The following is a 23,425-nucleotide window of genomic DNA, read 5'->3' on the forward strand; positions in this document are numbered from 1 at the left end:
GGACGAACTTGAACATCACCTCCCCCCATCCCCTTGAATGGGCAACGTCGTAAGAAAGACCATGAAGTTCACTGACCCGCTTGGCCGAGGCCAAAGCGAGCAGGAAAGCCGTCTTCCAAGACAGGTGGGGATCAGACGCCTGGCGTAATGGTTCAAACGGGACTCTCTTCAGAGCCCTGAGGACCTGAACCAAGTTCCAAGGAGGAGGTCTTACTTCTGAATGAGGGCAGGTAAGCTCATAGCTGCGTATGAGTAGAGAGAGTGGAAATGTCCACTCCTTTCAGCCTAAACGCCAGGCTTAAGGCTGAGCGATAACCTTTCACCGCTGGAACTGAAAGGCGCATTTCCTCCCGTAAATACACAAGAAACTCCGCTATTGCTGTTATAGTGGCATCGAGTGGAGAGATACCCCTCCCACGACACCAACCACAGAAGACTTTCCACTTCGCCTGGTAGACTCCGATAGAGGACTCGCGTAGGTGGCGAGACATCCTGTCCGCAACCTGTTGCGAAAATCCTCTCTCCGTGAGGAGACGCTGGATAGTCTCCAGGCGTGAAGCCGAAGCGACGCTACGGCCCTGTGAAAGATGTTGCAGTGTGGTTGTCTGAGTAGCTCGTGTCGTGGGGGGAGTTCCCTCGGAAGTTCCGGGAACCATTCCGCGTGATGCCACAGCAGAGCTACAAGAGTCATGGAGAGATTGACCGATAGTCTGGTCTTGTTGAGCACCCTTCTCATCAGACAGAAAGGTGGGAAGGCGTAAACGTCGATGTTGTCCCACCTCTGCTGGAAGGCATCTTGCCAGAGAGCCTTGGGGTCCAGGACTGGAGAGCAGTAAAGGGGCAGCTTGGAGTTCAAGGCTGTCGCGAACAGATCTACTGTCGGGGAACCCCACAAAGTCAGGACTTTGTTGGCTATCTGAGGATCCAAAGACCACTCGGTACTCACTATCTGCGCCGTTCTGCTCAGACTGTCGGCGAGCACATTCCTCTTGCCTGGAATGAAGCGAGCCGAAAGTGTGACCGAGTGGACTTCGGACCACCTCAGAATCTCTACTGCAAGATGGGATAGCTGTCGAGAAAAGGTACCTCCCTGCTTGTTGATGTAAGCCACTACCGTAGTGTTGTCGCTCATCTCCACTACGGAGTGACCCGCCAGGGTCCGTTGGAACTGTTGAAGAGCCAGGAAAACTGCCTTCATTTCTAGCAGGTTGATGTGGAGGTACTTTTCTGATTCTGACCAGAGGCCTGAGATCCTTTGGTTCAGAATGTGGGCCCCCCACCCTTCTTTTGACGCGTCCGAAAATAGAGTCAATTCTGGGGGGAGGACGAGAAGATCCACTCCCTTCCGGAGGTTCACGTCGTTCAGCCACAACCGAAGGTCCGTCAGTTCCGTGGGTCCTATAGGGAACAGAAAGTCCGGAGAATCGGAGCCTTGATTCCACCGCGACTTTAGCCGCCATTGCAGGGATCTTATCCTGAGGCGGCCGTTCGGAACTAGACGTGCCAGGGAGGAAAGGTGACCTAGAAGACGCAACCACGAATGGGCCGGAAGCTCTTCCCGCCTGAGAAAAGGTTCCGCGACCTTCCTCAGCCTTGCTATCCTGTCGTCCGATGGAAAGGCTTTGTGGAGATCGGTGTCTAATATCATGCTTAGATATACCAGTCGTTTCGTCGGAAGCAGAGAGGACTTCCAGAGGTTACCACGACCCCCAGGTCTCGGCAAACCTCCAGAAGCCTGTCTCGGTGTCGAAGAAGGGTCGACTCCGAGTCTACCAGGACCAGCCAGTCGTCCAGATAACGGAGGAGACGTATGCCGTTCCTGTGAGCCCAAGACGAAATCAAAGCGAACACTCTGGTGAACACCTGAGGAGCTGTGGAGAGACCGAAACACAGCACCTTGAACTGGTAAATCTTGCTGTCTAGGCTGAATCTCAAGTACTTCCTGGAAGACGGATGGATTGGGATCTGGAAGTACGCGTCCTTCAGATCCAGTGTGCACATGAAGTCTTGCGGCCTCACTGCAAGTCTGACCGTCTCTGCTGTCTCCATGCTGAACGAAGTTTGCATGACAAACTTGTTCAGGGCTGAGAGGTCGATGACCGGTCTCCAGCCTCCAGACGCCTTCTTTACAAGAAAGAGTCGACTGAAGAAGCCTGGGGAGCCGTCGTCAACCTCCTGGAGAGAATCCTTCTTGAGCATGGTCTCGACTTCCGCCCGAAGGGCTAACCCCTTTGCCGATCCCATGGCATAGGAGTTCAGCGGCACTGGATTCGCTGTCAGGGGAGGTGGAGATGTCGTGAATGGGACGCGATAACCTTGGCCGATCAGAGACCGTCCAAGAATCGGCCCCAAGTTGCTGCCACCTGTGCACGCAACTTTTCAGGCATCCCCCCACAGGTGGACACGCGGGGGGATTGCCAATCCTAGCGCTTGCGGCCTCGGCCGCTGCCTCTAGGATTCTTACCTCCCCTAGAGGACTTGCCGCGCCTTCTGTCCTTGGTCTGAAAGGGCTGCGGCTTAGACACCCCTGTCTTAGCTGCCGGAGCCTGCTTCGGTGTCTTGCGAGGCTGCTGTTGCTGTTGAGGTGCCGGAGGCTTGTAGGGCCGAGATGTCAGGGCCCTCTGGAGGAGAGAATCTTGATTCGATCTCCTCCACCTCTCGGCTGTTTGTTCCATGTCCTTGGGCTCGAGCAGATCCCTCCCAGTAATGGAGGAGTGCCTGAGCCTGCAGACGTCCACGGCGGGGACCTTCGGATGGAACCTCTCGGCCACTGCGTCGCGACGCTTGAGGATCGAGTTAGCCCACAGGTTAGCTACCTGGTGAGCGAGGAACTCGATCGAACGCGTGCCCGAGAGGAGGAAGGTCTCCAAAGCCTTCCTATTGCTCTCCTTGGACAGATCCTCAGAGCGCAATAGGATGCCCAGAGATCCCAGCCAAACGTCCAGCCACGAAGTTGCCTGCATGGCACTCTTCGCGACCTTCTCAAGGTTCAGGATCTCTGACGCCGAGAACGTCACTTGTCGGGCGGAGAGCTTCTCGAGAGGAGTTCCCCTGGTCAGCTCTTCCACGGAATGGTGGAGCGGAAGGGCCATACTGGACTCCCCTATGATCTCAAAGTACCTCCTCTGATGTACTCGAGGAGGTGGGAGGAGTTTGAACCCGGCAGAAGAACAACCGGAGGAGGCAAGCTCGGAGAGCTGGGCTTCGACTCTGTCCCTGGCCCCTTCACCCCTTTGGACCAAGGCAAAGCTGCGCTGGACTTGGGGGGCTTCTGGGTGACATAGACTTCGTCTAGCACCGTGTCCTTGCCCTGACGAGGGGCAGTCTCCGGGTTCTTAAACTTGTTGAGCTGCCTCATCAAGCCTAGGACCTGCCAGAAAGCGTGTTCAGACTCGAACTGGTCTCCTCCTTGCGGACTGGCAGCCAAGTCTCCGGTCCCCAAAGGCTAATCTTGGGGAGATACGTGGACGTCCTCCTGGGGTTTAGTTGGCTCTGGACGTATCCTGGATGATGATTTAGGAATCGTCTTGAAGTCCTTGGGCTCCCTCCTAGGAAGAATACAGGACTCCAGCAAAGAGGTCCGGAAGGGGGCATCCTCGCGAGCAGCTTTTCTCCGAAGAGGAGGGGTTCCTCCCATTGGTGCCGTGGGAGATAACCCTGCCTCGCTGGACTCTCCTGAGGAAGGAAATAACACGTCCACAGGAGAAGGCAAAACAGCACGCTTAGGAGTCCTCCTAACCGACCTCTTAGGAGCCAACTTCACCCGAGGAGAAGTCACCACGAAGTCCACTCCTCTCCTTCTCTTCAGCAGGGGAGAGCCTGCCGTTGGTTTAAGTCCCATATCAACGAGGGCGGGCTTCACAGCCTGAAACACTGCGTTCATAATGTGACGGAAACAAGGCTGGCGAGTAACTGACGCAGTGTCAGTTATTCCCGCTGGAGGGAAGGGGATCTCCTGATCCTTCGGAGTGGACACCACGGGGCCTGCCTGAAAAGAAGAGGAAAAAGTGTTGCATGGACCTCTCCGTAGATCCTTCCTGGTCCTGGTCCTGGTGAGAAAACCTACGCTTGCGCGGAGGCGATCCAGAGGCTGCTCTGGAAATCCGTGTCCCTGTCGGTTGGCCGCGCTGATGTTCCCTGCGGGAAAGGGAATCGCGACGGTCCTCACGCGGAACATCATTCAAGGAAACGCGCACGGGCGATTTCCGAAGCGCGGGCGCATTGCCGCGTGTGGAAGAATGCGCGTGGGTGCGTACGCTCGCGGGCGAGGGGGCGCGCTGGCGAGTGGACGCGCGGGCGCGTACGCTCGCGGGCGAGGGGGCGCGCTGGCGAGTGGACGCGCGGGCGCGTAGTCGAAGGGACACGTTGGCAAGGGAACGCGTTGGCGCGCATGTGAAGGAGCACGAGACCGCGCGGGTGAAGGTGTGCGCTGAGCACTAGGCAATTGATGGCGGCGCGTAGGAGAACGCGAAAGAAAGTCGCGAGCGACTTGGCGAGCATTTGCCTGGCGGGGAGCGCTGGCGCGATGGCGAATGATGTCGCGTGCGTTCAGGAGAACGAGGGCGCGAACCACGAACAGGCGAACGACTGCGCGCAGGCGAGTCGGAGGCCTGGGGCGATCAGGCTGGGACGGGCGAGGGCACTCAGGAGAGCGCTTGCGCACAGGCAATTGATCGCGTGAACGCGCAGGAGAACGTTGGCGCGCAGTAAGGTTACCGCGCACATCTGAAGAGGTGGATGAACGCGCAGGCGAACGCTCGCGAACAGGAGCTTTAGCTCGCTGTTGCGCCGGAGCAGAAGGGCGCGCAGGGGGACGTGGGCGAGGCGACGGGTTAGTACCCTTGCCTAAGTCCAGATCAGGTGATCGTGGACGAGATGATGATCGTTGGCGCGCCAGGCGCACATCAGGCACAGGTTGATCAATAGCACGGCTGCGCACAGGAGAACGATGGCGCTCAGGAGAACGTGGGCGCGCAATGCGCACATCAGGAACACGAGGGCGCTGCTTCGCAGGAGACCTGCGAGAAGGAGAGCGCTGGCGAGCAGGTGATCGCTGCCGCGCAGGGGAGCGCTGGCGAGCAGGTGATCGCTGCCGAACAGGAGAGCGCTGGCGAGTTAAGTCCGAAGACTTTGACTCTGGGGAGCGCTTGAGCGCTACTGCACGCGAACGCGCAGGGGAACCCTGACGCGCAAGGGACTTACCCACACCGTGAGTAGAGTCCCTTAACCCCGAAGGGATCGGTGCCTGTTGGATAACAGGGTGAGAAGGCGCCCAAACTGCATCTGCGGCCAGGAACGGAGAAGGCAGGTCGGAAGGTCTGGCAGGCGTAGGGGATCGCGAACGATCCGCGGAGAGGTCAAGGGGCGCTGCTGTGACGGGCTGCTCCTGACGGGAAGGCTCCTCCTTAGGGGGAGGATCAGGAGAGGACGACCCAAAGATGCGCCTCCTAACTCCTTTATAGGGAGAAGGAAGCCCTCTGCTGTGAAGAGGCCTACGGGCCTTACGTCGAATACGACCACGAGGAAGGGCGTCCGGGTCATCAGTCCTCTGAAGAGGAGTCTCTGTCAGCGCGCTCCCCCGAGGGAGAGACCCGCCTGCAGGAGACCGTGGGACCCACCTCCCCCCTCGGAGGATCTTTGGAGGGAGGAGGAGAGCCATCACCAACGTCCGCAAAGGAGCATTATCAAGGGTTTGACCAGACCCGTCGGAAGGCTCGGCCAAAACAGTGTTGACAAAATCCGAAGGGAATACCTCCGGTATTACCGGCGACTGTTTGACCGCAGCCCCAACTGGATCAGGTCAAACAGGGCTTCCTTGGAGGGCGTGCCCATAAGCCCCAAGGAAGCCCAAAGCTGAAATAAATCATTATTAGCAACAGTCTGGTCAAACTCTTCAAAATCCAAATTATCCTCCCCCGGAGGAGAAGAGGGAGCTGCCACGCTAAGGGAGGCAACGCCCTCTCCCGCACCCCAAGGTCGGGAAACACCACTAGGGCCTGCGCTACCACTCGGCAGCCTCTCAGGAGAGACTGATCGAGTGGGAGCTTCGGGGGAGGTTCGGGCGGCGGAAGAGGAGTCCTTGGAGCCCTCCTTCTTCAAGGTTGCCCCTGAAGGAGAACGGTCTCTCTTGGACTTCTTCTTACGCCGGCGGCCGAACTTCTCCCACTGGGAGGCAGACCACTCCCTGCACTCACCACACGTATTCTCTCTATCACACCGTCGGCCTCGGCACTGCGGGCAAAGGGTGTGAGGATCGGTGTCCTCCGCTGACATGAAGGTCCCACAAGGGCGGCCAGCGAGTCCAGGGCACTTGCGCATAACGATGACAAAGGTCGAGGCCAACTTCCAAGCACACAGAACTAGAAAAAGACAAAAAGAAAATTAAGGCTGTCATTAACGAGGACGAAAAACAGCAACGTCTGTCTTCGTCCGAGCCAAAAAGTGAATTGAGACAACTCACAGGTGTGTGTGGGGGGGGGGGGGGTAGCAAGCTACCCCTTCCCTACCTCTTGCTAACTAGGGGGGTAGTTAACCCTCGTTAAAAACTTAATGGCTCGTCATTTCAGCTACGTCGAAAGTAAACCCTATGTAAATAGCGTGGTTTGTATTTCGGTTACGGAACAAATATAAACTATAAGAGAAGTAAAGTACAATTAAAGAATATTTCAAGAACACTATATTAAGAAATATTTATTTTGTTGTTGAACTGTACAAACTTCAAAATGGGAGAGGAAGGAAAATAAGGTAGAATAGTGTGCCTGAGTACCCTCAAGCAAGAGAATCTACCCCAAGATAGTGGAAGACCATGGTACAGAGGCTATGGAACTACCCACTAGAGAAGAAAGGTTTGAATAACTACAGAACAGTGGTTAACCCATTCAGCAAAGAGGAATTGTTAGGTAATCTCAGTGTTGACAGGTATATGTTGAAAGAATATTCCAGACTATTTAATGTACCTAAGTAAAGGAAAAAAAGGAAAAATTAGCTGTAACCAGAGAGGGCTCCAATGTAGTACTGTCTGACCAGTCCAAGGACCCAATAACACTCTAGCAGTTGTATCTCAATGGGTGGCTGATGCCCTGGCCAACCTACTACCCATGTACAGTATCCAAAGTACATATATGAAACAGAGCATCATTAATATTTCCTTTTACACACACACTACTGTACTTCAGTACATAGTTCTGTTTAATATGTACTTTCTACAATCACAGCACAATGTGCTGTTTCAAACCTCCCCTCCTTTTACACTGTAGTAGAAACTATGCAGTACTGTACAAAAACATTTATGAAATATAAATACACTACAATACATGTAAGTAATGAATATTCTAAATACACTGCATACAATACAAGTAAATACGCTACTCACTGATTGCTCCATTATTCCATTATTATTCGTTAGATGTATGCACTGGTGATGTAGTGAAGAGATGATGGCATAGACATCACAGCAGGTTCTAATAATTTTATAAAAGAACATAGCTCATTTCTATCCGTGTTACCCAATAAAAGTTGAGACATGGATGGCATCGAGGAGATGAGAGAAGTGACAGGCAATGCAGCTTTATAGCTTGGCAGCAGATGACATTGATGGTGCTGGGTTCTTTACTATTTCTCAATCAGTAAACTTTTTTTCCAATCTTTGTTAATATTATTATAGGTAACTGGAAAATTATGCATTTTAATGACTTATGCTTGCTACAAGATAATGAAATATTAATGATTCCTCTAGTCACAATAATGGACCATTCCAAATGCTGTTCATATTCTGCTTTGCCTTCCAATTCACGGGGCATTCTAAAGACTTTGGAGAGTCGTCATCATCGTCCAATTTAGTAGATAACTTGAGGAATTCTTCTAAATCCTCATTCGTTACCTCTTCCCAATGCTCCTTTACATTCTATCCCCCCCCCCCCCGACATGTCTTGCCATTTCTAGGTTTTTTGGCTTCTGTCATCTATTGCTGGGAAACCCATAAAATTATCAACAGCCTCAGACAACAAGATTCTTCCAGCAGGTATTGACACTCTTTGGCTGCAACTTTATTGAACCTAATGTCATTGGCTACAGTAAACATCTTCCAGCAATTCATCATCTAGCGCCATACAAATAAAGTAAAAAAAAAAGCTGAAAGTAGATGAAATAAAGAATACATTAGTACAGTACTATACAGTAACATCAAGCACATTCAAATGTAATGGATAGAAAATACACACTTTACTGCACACTGAATTGAAACTAACAATAAAATAAGCACACTGTATGTGTAAAGTAGCATAGAAAATGAGAATTTCAATTCCCTTTTCTAGGGTAGGGTACACAACACGATAGTGCGTACGTACTGGTGTACTTAGTACTACATTTTTGGGACCAGTCTTAAAATCGGAAGATAATTACATAACGTGATTAATCCTATCTATCTCTAAACTCTAACTCCAATACCCTTATCAGATGGATATGGAATGATAATTACCTGTGACACCAGCTGACAAAACGATCAGCTCCCTCATCTCAAGGTCATGCCTACTTGTAGGAGTACACGAACATCTCCCCTCCCCAAAAATTTTATGTATTGTATCAAATACAATTGTATGTGAAAATACCATCTAAAAATAAGTTTCCGGAACTGCTGTGATAGGGATGAATCAGTAAACTAATCTTGACACTAACTAACTTTACCAAGGTTAGGTAATATTAAGGACAAAATGTAAATGTAATTACAATTACATGTAATATTCACCATTAATTCAGCTAGATAACCTCCAATAAGGTAATCTAGCCAATATTTAGATACATTACAGTATAGGCCATTGTAATCCCAAAATGAACGTAATAATTGGAATTCATTGATTCGTGAAACTAAAATTACCAAATGGCACCGGCAATCAACCAATTTCCTTGTATCGTTACTACGATTATTAACTAAAAGACATGTTGGAGACACTTCATGTATAATGGAATGTGCTATGAATTATGGGAAACACAGCATGAACTAGGACCCTAAAGGAAGGGAAGAGACAAGTATGATCATTAACAAAACCGAATGAGCCCGTGACCCACGAAACAACGGGGAGGTGTTGTGTGGTCTCAAAGGACTTTCCTGTTGAAGAATATGGATTATACAATCTGATTACAAAACCAATATTGTTTTCCATGCTCTAGTTCTAGTTAATAAATGTGCGAAGCAGACTCATTGTGTTCAGTATATATGGGAGAGCAAGAAATTCAGTCTCATTTGAACTTGCCAGAGCACCTCAGTAGCCGAAAGTCGTCTGCTTCGCAACATTACAAACGGCATCCTGTAAAGGTACAATACCATCATCTCAGTTATCACCGGCATACTACGTTACAAGAAATTTTCAACTATATTTTGCAATCATAGGTATTCAAACAATGTAACACTCTCCTGTACGAGGTTAGGGAAGAGAAAGGGTTTTGAAGACCGTGTAGCACCTCCGCAAAACTAAGTTTTTCCTTTGTCAAAACTACTTTTTTGGAGGGATTGTAAGGTGCTGTGTGGTCTCCAAGGACTTAGTACCAGAGCATTAATGAGTATAGTCAGCCTTCCCTTAAGATGCAGGGTGATTTTTTTGTGACAATATTTTGGAAATAAAAGGGAGTCGTATATACTGACTAATACAGTACAGTATTTTATAATGGAATGAAGACGGTTTTATATGTGTACAGTACATATTAAAATGTCTTCATTCCATTACAAAATACTGTATTAGACGGCATACATGGTCTGGGACTGGTGAACAATACACCGGGAGTTTGTGGTTCTGGTGATTGGCAAACATGTCTACAGACAGGGAGCCCCATAAAGTCAAAAGGCTCTGCCACTAGAGGAAGCAGAACCAACTGTTGTCCCTGATCGACCCAGATTGTCTTCAATGACGTTTCTTTCTGGGGATTAACCTTTCAGAGATGGAGATTGCGTTGGTCTGTGTCCACCCATGTATCTCTACTGCCAGTTGGCTGAGTAGGAGAGAGACTGCTTAGAGATGTAGGTCACTACCATGAGTTGTTACTCATCAGCAGTATGAAGTGACCTATTAGAGTTTCTGTGAAGTAGAGTAATGCTAGTTGAGCTACTTTGATTTCCAGGAAATTGATGTGAAAGTTCTTGTCCTTTTCTGACCATAGGCATAAGATTTGCTCCCTTCCTAGGCAAGTGCCCCACCCGTGGCAAGAAGCATCTAGGTACAGAAGGAACTGTGGGGGAGAAACCAGACAGCTTCTCCTCTTTCAGCCACCAATGGAGGCTTGTCACAACCTAGTGATGCACCATCAGCAGGGCTGCAGGGTGGTCGGATGTCTGCGACCACCGGCTCTTCAGAGCCCACTGCACCAATCGAAGATGCATTCTCCCGAAGGGTAAGAGTTTCTCTAGAGGAGAGATGGCCTAGAAGTTTCTGCCAAGAGCAGGCAAAAAGTGATTTCCCTTCCAGAAAGTTTTCTGCTATTAACTCCCCCCTCCCCCGAGTCTCAGAATCCTGGCGGCAGAAGGAAAAGCCCTGGGTTCGATAGAGTCTATGTCCATGCCTAGGTACCTGATGGATTTTTGAGGGACATGCTGGAGTTTTCTAGGTCCAGTGGGATCCCTAACTCCTAGCAAAAGTCTAAGAGTAGATCCCTGCACCTTATCAGTAGAGCTAGGGATTCTAACACGAGAAGCCAGTCGTCCTGGTACCTCAGAAGCCTGATGCCCATGGCATGAGCCCAGGCCGAGACAAGGGCAAAGATTCTGGTAAAGACCTGAGGGGATGTTGACAGGCTGAAACATAGCAACCTGAACTGGAAAATTTCTGTCTCAAAAGGGAAACCTTAGGTATTTTCCTAAGGCAGGATGAATGGGGACCAGAAAGTCGGCATCTTTCAGGTCAACGATCAGATGGAAATTATTCTTCCTGATGGCCTGGAGATCGAGGGATGGACTTTCTAATTTGAGTCTTGTTTGTAGAACAAACAGATTCAAATGAGAAAAGTCTATTACTAGTCTCCAACTTCTCATCAGCATTTCCACTAAGGATAGATTGCTGAAGAACCTTGGCAAGTCATTTAAGACTTCTTCAACAGCTACTTTGGCTAACACTTGGGATACCTCCTCTGGGAAGACGGGTCCTTTACTAAGCCTTCCAAATAAAAAGGTTGGGTCATCAGTCCTGGTCAGAAGTGGCGGACAGTCTATGAAAGGGACTCAATATCTTGAACAAAAGACTTTTACTGTCCAGGGATTGGCCTCAAATGGCTGTCAACAGGGCCAATAGCTTTGTAAGCATCTCTCTACTGGTGATAAATTGGGTAACATGTTCTCCCTAGTGGGAGCCTCTGCAACATCAACATTATTATTATTATTATTATTATTATTATTATTAATTACTAAGCTACAACCCTAGTTGGAAAAGCAGAATGCTATAAACGCAAGGGCTTCAACAGCAAAAAGAGCCCAGTGAGGAAAGGAAATAAGGAAATTACAGAAGTTATTAACAATTAAAATAAAATATTTCAAGAACCGCAACAACATTACAACAAATCTTTCAAATATAAACTATAAAAACTTTGAAAAACAAGAGGAAAAGAAATGATAGAATAGTGTGCCTGAGTGTATCCTCAAGCAAGAGAACTCTACCCCAAGACAGCAGCAAACCATGGTACAGAGGCTATAGTACTATCTAGGACTGGAGAACATAGCTAAAGTCTCTCTTCTACCCTTACCAAGAGGAAAGTAGCCACTGAACAATTATAGTGCAGTAGCTAACCTCTTGAGAGAAGAAGAATTGTTTGGTAATCTCAGTGTCAAGTGTGTGAGGACAGAGTAGAACGTGGAAAGAATACTATTCAGCGTATGTGTAGGCAAAGAAAAAATGAGCCGTAACGAGAGATGTGGATCTAATGTCGTACTGTCTGGCCAGTTAAAGGAGCCAACAATTCTCTAGTGGTAATATCTCAACAGATGGTTGGTGCCCTACCAACTAACTACCTGTAACTTGTATTATTGTACACAGTTTACGAGATTATTTAAGTTATTGATACTACAGTACAATAGCAAGGGACCACTGAGGGGCCGAAACCCCGCCGGAGGAGTGCACCAGAATAACAGAAAGGTACGTGTTCCCAGCTCATGGTATGGCGGAGTTGTATAGGGGTTCAGACCAGCTCCCAAGACCGTAGCGGGGAGAGGATGGAACTAGGGGAACTAATGATGACTCAAGGCCATCCAAATAACCAATACAAAAGACTCACACACGACAGGACCTATATAAAACACTAGCCCCAAAATACACTAAAAGTAACCACAAGATAAACATGTAAATAAAAACAAAGCGTAATTCCCGCAGAGAGAGAGAGAGAGAGAGAGAGAGAGAGAGAGAGAGAGAGAGAGAGAGAGAGAGAGAGAGAGAGAGAGAGAGAGAGAACCTGTGGTTGTATGAACAGAAAACGGGCACTCCAGCTCTCGTACTAGTTATAACTAACATAAATGAGAGAGAGAGGGAGACACGTGACCGTATGAACAGAAAACGGGAACTCCAGCCTCTCTCTCTCGTGGTTACTATAACGGAAACTAAAACGAACCTTAAATAAAATACATATAAAAGTCCATGACCAACAAAAAAACAATAAAAAGAGACGAACGAAGAATAGCGAAACGAGAACGAACAAGAGTGAAAATTGACGAAATTATGATACCGCCAAACGGAATAACTCAACTATAACAAAGCCCCGAACGCTATTCTTGGTTCGACTAGACAATGGACTCGTAAGCGATAAAAAGTACCAAGACTGAATATATATACGGTTCAAAAATATAATATAAATGGCATAAGGCCTAAAGAATATAAAGGATAATGAACCTAAGATGACAAGAGTACCAACGGGCATAACAAGTTAAACGTAAAATCGTAAACAAGAACAGTGGCCGCCATCGTCTTGGAAGGTCAAAGCCGTACGCACTAAAAACACTAAAAAAAACAAAGATAACACTAGCCTGGTACTAACAAACCTGTCAAAACAATCTATGGTACTTAAAATTGGTGCAGGAGCAAGAAGAGCCTCGGTCATGATGAAATTACACAAAAACAGTGATAAAACCAAGCGGCACACAAAAAACAAAACGACGCTTACGAAGTCCAACAGAAGGATGTAAATCAGATGGCGCTAGCATCGGGCGTCGGTAGAGTGGTTCAGGTAAGGTAGCTAGGGCCTCTGTTACGGCCCTTCCCTTTGATGAAGGAATTATCTAAATGGAAGACAGCCTGTGAATAGTGGTTTTCACACGCCCCTGCTTTATACACGACGCCCACTGGGTGTTCGCGCGAGGGTAGTAACCTCTGCATTCCATACTTTAACTTTCTCTGGTATATTTGGAAGTATTTTTATCAGAAAAGTGTAAGGAAGGACCCTTTTCACCGGGCGTCACAGGTCGACCCAGAAAATAGGTTTATACTGTACATGAAAAACTGTGTATTTGCTAAAGATTAACACCACTTATTCATAATAACTCAACTGCATCCAACAAATAACCTCAGATGATGGGAAGACGAGAGAAATGAGCCCCTTCAGAAGAGATAAAGCTACAGCAAGTGGATACAATCCTCAGGACACCTTCCAGATTCATGACCAAGACAAGAATAGGTAAAACAATTTCTTATACACTGCATTGTAAAATATGAAAATGGGTTCCTCAGGTCCATGTAATCATCTAGACTGAAATCTTTCTGCTCCACAAACTCTGGTGCCATAGTTAAGGGCAGAGAAAGGAGAAGCATTAGAAAATCTTATCTCCATTGCCAAGCCACATCCTAATGCTAAAAATCTATTCACACCTAACAGCTCATGCTATTTCTTATGGCATGAATTGCATTGAAGATGGGGAGGTCTCTTGAACAAGCTGCAGGTCATAATAGATCACCAACACAAATATCTGATCAACCCACTACACACATTCATTAACAAGCTGTCCCATCAATTCCTATGAGACTAGTGCCCATCAAATCAAATTATGTCAGATCCACCTCCAAAGAGCATTCCGGTATGCCATGTCTTTCCTTTCCTGTGCTATCACTTCCTTATATCTAGTCTCCTATCCTATACTACTCTCTGATGTATGTATGACTCTTAAAAGACCAGCTGATACCACCATGTATTATTCTCTCCTGGGTGTTGAGAAGGCCTCCATTTCCCCTTCATCACTATCTCATCTTCATATATAATGAATTGCGCCATTTCTCTAACTGTTCCTAAGATAGCACATTTACTATCTAGGTTAATAACAATTAAAAAAACATGGTTGTCAATATTTTTAATCATTCCTGTGTGCAAATACTAGTTTTGAACAATTAAATTCTTTTTAATTATCTTTTCAAATGCAACAACCATTAAATACAAATTCTTTCCTCAAAAAGGTAATTATTCATAAATGTATATAAAAAATATGAATGTAGGTTAGCAATTTTCAATTCTACGCAATAAATTTTCAAACGCTTTATTCTTCAACAAACATTGTTTTTATTAGGGAATAGCAAAGGACATTTGTAATAATTTAATTGAACAAAGTTATGGTTAGAAAGACAGTCCATGTACAAATAAAATATATTTCTCCAAATTTATATTAAATTTTGGTAAAATTCTTTTATCCAAACAACTGTACAGTATATAATTAGTGAGAATGACATTACATTAAGATTATATAATGTTATTATGTACATAGACAATTAAAAAAGTAGAGTTTTATCTGATAAATCATTTGAAACCTTCCATTGTCCAGATGGATAATGTAGAAACTGCCCAGAGATATTTTGTTTAAAATGTAAACTTATATAAGGAGTAAAATCCCGTTTTAAAGATTTGTCAATTTTCAAGAGGCCAGACATACCAGCCCACATTGATGACTCCCACGATAACCTTCCCTGCAAAGCCTCAACTGATATATTCTCATTAGTGAACCACATTCCAATGTGTGTGGCAACTATGACAGAGTCAAATACAGGCTCCAATATGCTAGAAATATATTCAGTCTCTGATGCACTGTTCCTTCCACTTTTTGTAACTTGTCTGCTAACATTCCGGTGCCATTTTTCATTCTTTATTGTATTTCCCACAAAAAGAGCATAGCTCAAATCAAAGTTTTTGTGTTCGATAAAGTTGTAATCAACAAAATAGGGATCATACAAAATTTTTTCCACAGTTGTAAACCATGGAATGCCAAAGATCCAAGAGTCTTTTGAAATTCTCGATAATAGTCTAAACATATAATATTGAGTTATCAGCAATCCAACCTTACTTTCATTAGCTGCAATATTGGTTAGAGAGGTTTCCAGGAATTGAAGTATTTGAGTAGCAGGTGTAAATTCTTCAACAATAATTCTTATTACCTGGGAAAGAGAAAAGTTGAGACTTATAAAAATAGCTTCAGAAATTACAATTAACAGTAACTTGAACTATATATTAGTGCTTTTCAAACTGCCTTTACAACCCTTAGGTTTTATATTTGAGTTACTTCATTTTTTATGCTGCCTCCAGCTGCCTCAATCTTTTCCTTAGATCATAGCAGCTTGTATTTAAATCTATCTTGACGACATTTGACACACTGCGAAAAACTGCATTATTGACTTTAAAATATAAAAATCTTTAAAATATCTTCATAAATTTCAATACAGTACTTGAGCCTTCCCTTTCCCTCCTAGCTTCCTGCTTTGATTTTCTGAATTAATAGTAAATTTCTTGATTTTGAAAGATAAAAACTATTCTATAGACATTATGGTAGGCAGTAAATAAACTTTACCTTCCTTTATCCACCCAAAAACAAGAATGAGGGATATCAACATGCTTAGCTACCTCTCTTCCCTTTAAGTGTTAGCAGGTATCAAGACATTGGGATATGGAAACTAACAAAGAAGCAGCAGGGGCAGAAAGGACAGGACGGTGAGAAAGAGGGGTAACGAGCATGCATTTTCTTTTAACACTTCAGGTCTTGGTGGAAAACATTATGGTGGGAATTAAGAGTGGCCCAAAGAACCTTCAGGTGTTCACAAGCTTAGCTTGTAATAATAATAAAAATAATAATAATAATAATAATAATAATGCATGACATTGCCATTTATAACTCAGGAGCTGTGCTCACATACTCGTAAACAATCATGTGGCAACTCGTCCCTACTTGCTGCTGGAGCATCATGAAATGGCTAGAAGCCCAGGTAGACCTCCACCCTATGCCTTTTCAAAAAGAGACTGTGCCTATGATTGGTACCAAGCCATAAAAATCTGACACTACTGGTATGTCTGCGGCAGTAGACAAACTATGAAGGTACTGGTCAGCAGTAAGCTACACCAGCCACTCTTGGCAGAGACGAGAGGTCACGGTGAGCCCAACGGAATTTCATAAAAGTAGTTATCTTACAACACTCTAACTTCTATGTCTCTTTAGGAGAAGTGATTGAACAAGAAAAACAGTATGAGGAGGAGGGTAAGATGGCATAGCTCTATTCCCACCCTAATCGTTACCTTCAGCAAAGTTATAAGAAAACTACTATACCCGTGGTTTTCTAATGGCTCGTCCTTTCAGCTCCTCCAAAAGTAATGCCCCTTTATATAGCTACAGGTTTGTATCGTTAGGAAAAATACAAATTAACTCCAAATTTGTAAATTTGTCATTTCACTAACACCACCACCACATGACCTGACATCACTGTATATGTATATGTATATACATATACATATATTATTATTACTATTATTATTATTATCCAAGCTACAACCCTAGTTGGAAAAGCAAGATGCTATAAGCCCAGGGGCTCCAACAGGGAAAAATAGCTCAGTGAGGAAAGGAAATAAGGAAATAAATAAATGAAGAGAACAAATTAACAATAAATCATTCTAAAATAAGAAACAACGTCAAAACAGACCTGTCATATAATAAACTATCAACAGCATCAAAAACAAATATGTCATAAATAAACTATAAAAAGACTATCTCTGCCTGGTCAACAAAAAAGTATTTGCTCCAACTTTGAACTTTTGAAGTTCTACTGATTCAACCACCCGATTAGGAAGATCATTCCACAACTTGGTCACAGCTGGAATAAAACTTCTAGAGTACTGCGTAGTATTGAGCCTCGTGATGGAGAAGGCCTCGCTATTAGAATTAACTGCCTGCCTAGTATTACGAACAGGATAGAATTGTCCAGTGAGATCTGAATGTAAAGGATGGTCAGAGTTGTGAAAAATCTTATGCAACATACATAATGAACTAATTGAACGACGGTGCCAGAGATTAATATCTAGATCAGGAATAAGAAATTTAATAGACCGTAAGTTTCTGTCCAACAAATTAAGATGAGAATCAGCAGCTGAACACCAGACAGGAGAACAATACTCAAAACAAGGTAGAATGAAAGAATTAAAACACTTCTTCAGAATAGATTGATCACCAAAAATCTTGAAAGACTTTCTCAATAAGCCTATTTTTTGTGAAATTGAAGAAGACACAGACCTTATATGTTTCTCATAAGTAAATTTACTGTCGAGAATCACACCTAAAATTTTGAAAGAGTCATACATATTTAAAGAAACATTATCAATACTGAGATCCGGATGTTGAGGAACCACCGTCCTTGACCTACTTACAATCATACTTTGAGTTTTGTTAGGATTCAACTTCATACCCCATAATTTGCACCATGCACTAATTCTAGCTAAATCTCTATTAAGGGATTCACCAACCCTAGATCTACATTCAGGGGATGGAATTGATGCAAAGAGAGTAGCATATATGTGTGTGTATATATATATAAGTAGGGTCCCGAATTACACGTGTTCTAATTACGCGATTCCTCAATTACGCGATCGATAGTTTTTAAAAATTAATTTTCCTGTATTTGCGAGGAGCATTCTAAATCCGCGAGTCAAGCACCGCGAAGGTAGGAAATCTATTGTTTTCTTAATTGTATTGGGGGGGGGGATGGTTCCCCGATGTCTGAGAAGGGGGGGGGGAGAATGTGAGAGAAAGATTTCTGTTCAAACATTTTAAGACTAGTTTTGGATGAAAAATGTTAAGGTTTGCCCATCTGTTGTGTGAACTTGTCGCTAGGCCTAGCCTAACTGTCCAACACCTATATGTATAATATTCCATATTTGTACTAATTAATTTTTATACTTACGTTGTGATTATGGTGAAAAATCCTTATTCATTAAACTTTAAATTAAAAACCATCAAAATAAAGACTATTTTATATCATGCTACTGCCAAACATGTCACCACAACCAAACCCATTACTTTGTTTAGTACGTTCCATCGCCGATCATAACGAACTCGCTAACCAATTTTAACATCTGTCTATAGGTTAACTTTTGCGGCAAAAGATATCTTACCAGGTACTATGTAATAATAATGTTTTATTTATCCTTAGAAAATCAAAATATATGAAATATGAGCAATTTTGTTTCGTGTTGTTTTTTTTTTCCTAAAAAAAACGCCTTCTTAAAAGGAAAACTTTTTTTTTTTTTACGTTTCATCGTCGATCATAAACGCATTTACTACTGAAAGTGATATTGAAGAGCTTTTACTAAAGATATTATAAATAAAGATTATAAATAGGTGGTAAAATATCTATAATTAAAGTGTAGCAGCATCAAGAAATGTTGGGGTTCGCCCTTTACATAAGAATGTACTGTACATTGGATTAGACAGAACGTAGAAAAAATCAATTAGGGAAAAATCGGTATTCGATATCCTCTTCATCAGCATCGTCAATCGGGCTTTTTATTTTTCTATTCTCAGTCGCTAACTAGTTATCGCACTGTCAAGATCTGCACACATTCCGATAATTCACATTTGAAGGTTTTCTGGGAGAGGATGGATAGAGAAAATACCGAACTATATAAAATGTTTTTTTAACCTGTTAAGCGTCACCCACGTGATAAACCGTTCACCACGATCTACTCGGTACCGCCTTCAACTGCATATTCCGTTCATGACTTTAATTGCCTTTTACAAGCCATCAGTCTCGTGATGTTACTTTACTCGTATAGTAAGTATAGGATCACCACTTGGCAACACTCTCAGCATATGGGGACTGTGAATAGAAACTTATATGATGTCTGGCAACTATTTTTCTGAAGGTAGCTTGATGTTACAAAACTCTGGTTTGAACTGGTTTCCTATCAGTGCGCTCGGGCGTTCATGCATAAGTGGTTATTTGTTGTTCCTTTTGTAATGAAAGGTCTAAAGAGGAAGGTTATTTCTTTAGATGAAATAAATGATATTCTTGTTGTGGAATTTGATAATGATAACCTGTTTGATAATGAGAGCACTAGTTCTGAATCCTCCAGTGATGAGTATATTGAAGAAACAAAGTTTTCTTTCGATGTCGAAAGCGAAAATGACTTCTCATTACCGAATAACTGGACAACGAAATTTCACAAAACTATAAAGGGAAAGGAAACGCCGAGAGAGAGAGAGAGAGAGAGAGAGAGAGAGAGAGAGAGAGAGAGAGAGAGAGAGAGAGAGAGAGAGAGAGAGAGAGAGAATAAAGTGGATAAATAATGTACAAATGTATGACGAACATATTTGAAAACTATACAGGAAACGATATGAAGAGAGAGAGAGAGAGAGAGAGAGAGAGAGAGAGAGAGAGAGAGAGAGAGAGAGAGAGAGAGAGAGAGAGAGACCTATCCCTTTCCTTTTGTTGCTTATCCAGGCGTAAGATTTACGATTGAAGATAAAAAGAACCCATTAGAATATTCAGTATTATGTAGCCATTTGAAATTAAATAATAGTAGTATTAATTGTTTTTTTTTACTCAACCATTTAATTAATATCCCTACTTTTAACTATAATTACGAATTATAAGCATAAAGAAATTATATTAACTTTGAAAAATTATCATTAGTGAAATGACCGCTCAGGGCAAAAAAAAGCGTGATTATCGTACAGCAGCCTAGTGCACACTTGCGCCTAGTGGCCGTGTTTACGTGTGGGAGTGTCATCATGGATATACAGTACTATACTGTAATTTTTAACTATTGCTAGATACGTACTGTATCAAACCTTGAAAACCCTTTTTTGTTTTTTGTATCTAAAGGAAATAATTCTACATCATTCGGAAAATACTGAAAACAGTAAGCTATGCATAGTACAGTAGTAAATACTACAGTCATAGAAAATTATCAAAACTTTAACAACTTTTTATTGTTTTATTTATCCATAAAAGAAATTTTGTACAGTATTTTATAAAAAAATCTATAAGAAGGATTTCTTACAGTATTGTTAAGATAAAAGCTACAGTATATATATATATATATATATATATATATATATATATATATATATATATATATATATATATATATATATATATATATATATATATATATATATATATATATATATATATATATATATATATATATATATATGTATATATATATATATATATATATATATATATATATATATATATATATATATATATATATATATATATATATATATGTTTTATATATATATACAGTATATACATACATACATACATACATACACACATACATACATACACACAGTGTATATACAGTATATATATAGCTAGAAAGCTAGAAATGGAGTGAAAAAAAAATTGACGGGTAGGTTGCTGTTTGCCGCCATGATGTGTTTCGAAATATACGAATTTCCAATTACACGAGGCCTTTCATCGACCAAATTCTCGCATAATTCGGGACCCTACTGTATATATATATATATATATATATATATATATATATATATATATATATATATATATATATATATATATATACATTTTCTAATAATACTGTATTTCTACACTTAATAACCTTTCAACAATCATACTGTAAATTTCTAAATTTTCTTACTTAAAATAAATCAAAATAAATACTCTTATTATCAATTTATCACTTGGTGTAAATAATTTCAATAAGAAGGGTGAAGAGAAAAGATAATTTAGCATTGGAATACACTTAAAATTATAATGTATAAGTGCTTAATAAGTAAAAACTTACCTGTGCACCTGTGATATTCTTCAAGTATTGAATCTGGCTTGGCTTGTCATCAGGATTGACCAACATAAGCACCACACTAAGGTTTTGCTGGCTTATCTATGAAAAAATTGGTGATAAATCATATATGAATGTTTTATATATTCTTTTAAAACTTCTACAAAACTTCATTAGTGTAAATTACAAACATGAGCACACAGAACAAAATAATAATACATTCATGTCACTGATATAAAGATATAAATGTACATAAAGTTGATTTTCTGATTTAATTTTTTACTTTGTGGTTTAAACATGTTTATAAAATTAATCAATAATTTTCAATATTAAACTTAGCCGGTGATTATATAGGCTGCAACTCTGTTGCTCGACAGAAAACTCTACATTCAAAATACGCCAGCGATCGCTATGCAGGTAGGGGGTGTACATCAACAGCGCCATCTGTCTAGCAGGTACTCAGTACTCAATGTAAACACAGAACCAATTTTCTCTCTGTCGGGCTACCGGCAAGACCTACTAATACGCTGTTACTAACTGGATTTGTTTTCACAACTATTTGGTGAAGTACACTATTCTAGTTTTGAGCTTTCGCTATGCAGGTGTTTTATCTTCATCTCAAAACTTGAACTCGTTTTGGATAGATTTAATTAGGGTGACAAAGAGAGTATGGACTCTCTTTCACTTTTAAATGGCCGACCCTTCCCTTAGACGGAAGTGTGTTTAGGTTTTTAGTAATTTTGCTTAACACGTTATAGATCTATATATTTTATATCTCTCCGCCTTTATTAGGCCTCATCGATTAACTTTCCATTTATTATAAACATATAAAGATGATTTTTATGTTTTGTTTATATGCGACCTTTCCTGATAGTAGGCGGTCCTAACTTGGAACCGAAGTTAATCAACGTTGAGCCCGTTATATCGTATTTAGCCTTTAAAGAATTTAAAACTTTTTAAATTTAATGTTTTATGAAAGAATTTCTTTGATAGTCTTCGTACTGTTTTCAAAGATGAACTAACGTTTAGTTTTTTAGACTTCGCAGTTGTTGACGTTCAGGACGTTCAACATGCGCTCTATCGTTACGATAGAGAGAGAGTGTATCACGGTTTCACTTTGCAGTAAGAGTAAATCGATTCTGACGTTTTGTTCATTCTTTCTTAGCGTTAATGTTTTAAATTCTAAATTAAAGGAACTTTTTATTGGAAAACCTTTTAGTTTTTTTCCTTTAGTCAAATAACATGTTTTTTTTGACGATATATAATTGGGCTCTTCTCTTAGGTGCGAAATCAAGAGAGAAAGAGAGAGAGAGATAGAGACGGAGGGAGAGAGAGGAGAGAAAAAGTTCCGTTCAAGCGGGTAACGTTGTTCTCGCGTTACTCTCGTCCCTAGTCGCTGTACGGGGAAGAAGGTAAAACGTTTCTAGGGTTTTATTCTTGTCCCCAGGCTATGTGCGGTGAGAGATTGTAAACGTAGTTTATTTGAACTAGTGTTTAGTCTCTTTCCCAGCCACTGAAATTTTTATCTTTATATATGTTTTCTGTTTTTTGCTAGTATTAATGAGCTGCATTATACGACTGATCTCGCAATTACTACCTTTTAAATTAGGGTAGAATTGCGTGTTTCAGGTAGAAATCAGTAAAAGTTTCGATTTCAGTGAAATAAGTGCAAAACAGAAAATCAAAGTGATAAAGTGATATGCGCAAAGTGTTACAGTGTTGCGTCCGAGGGTTCGTCTGTTCGTGCCTGTCGTTCACCTAGTCCGGGACCTCTTGCAAGCTCCCAAGCCCAGGGGAGAAATAATGTCGAACGACTTATGGGTTCGTCAGGCCTTGATCAACGAACAGACGTTTCCCTCCGTGGTTTCGGGCGTATCTACCCAAGATCGCCTCACCCACACAAAGACGAGAGAGCCCATTTTTTTTCTCGTCTGCGGAAGAGGTTTCTCGTAAGAAACCATGGACCAAGGTCTCGCAGCTTATTAAGCGCAAGTCGGTCCCTTCCGCGCAAGTCCAACGGCCCAGTTGTAGCCACTGGGTCAGTTCAGAATCGCTACAGTCTTCCGACGACTGCTCACCTCCTAAGAGAGGCAAAGCGGTACCGCATCAGGCAGTCACACCGTCTGTTGCCGCACCTGCTCCTGTAGACCCTAAGTGGTCTTTGCTGCAGACCATGCAGTCTCAGTTAACGTCATTGATGCGGGACTTTCGTGCGGAGAAGGTTGACACTGCACCAACCTCTAGCCTACAACCAACCACGGTTGTGCGTCCTCTGGACGCTGAGGCGACCTTCTGCCGCACTCCAGCTGAGAGAGTCCCGCCACCCATGCGTTCCAGTGTACCCTGCCAGCCGCATGTTGACGTTCAGTAACGCACGGAACCTTCCGTTGACGTTCACGAGGTACAACAACAG

General features: G+C 42.8%; 2 protein-coding genes across 4 annotated transcripts in view; both read right to left on the reverse strand.

The window, feature by feature from the left end:
- LOC137629104 (uncharacterized) overlaps window positions 1-23,425 on the reverse strand; it is a 261,346-nt gene that overhangs the window by 128,688 nt on the left and 109,233 nt on the right. The window lies entirely within an intron of this gene.
- Window positions 14,473-23,425, reverse strand: part of LOC137629103 (uncharacterized) — a 50,184-nt gene continuing 41,231 nt past the window's right edge. The window contains exons 5-6 of the mRNA XM_068360373.1: window positions 21,019-21,114; window positions 14,473-15,377 (exon numbers count right to left, since the gene is read on the reverse strand). Coding sequence (XP_068216474.1) covers window positions 14,718-15,377; window positions 21,019-21,114 — 756 coding nt within the window. The 3' untranslated portion in view covers window positions 14,473-14,717. The remainder of the gene's footprint in view (window positions 15,378-21,018; window positions 21,115-23,425) is intronic.

This window comes from Palaemon carinicauda, chromosome 37, assembly GCF_036898095.1.
Source record: "Palaemon carinicauda isolate YSFRI2023 chromosome 37, ASM3689809v2, whole genome shotgun sequence".
NCBI lineage: Eukaryota > Metazoa > Arthropoda > Malacostraca > Decapoda > Palaemonidae > Palaemon > Palaemon carinicauda.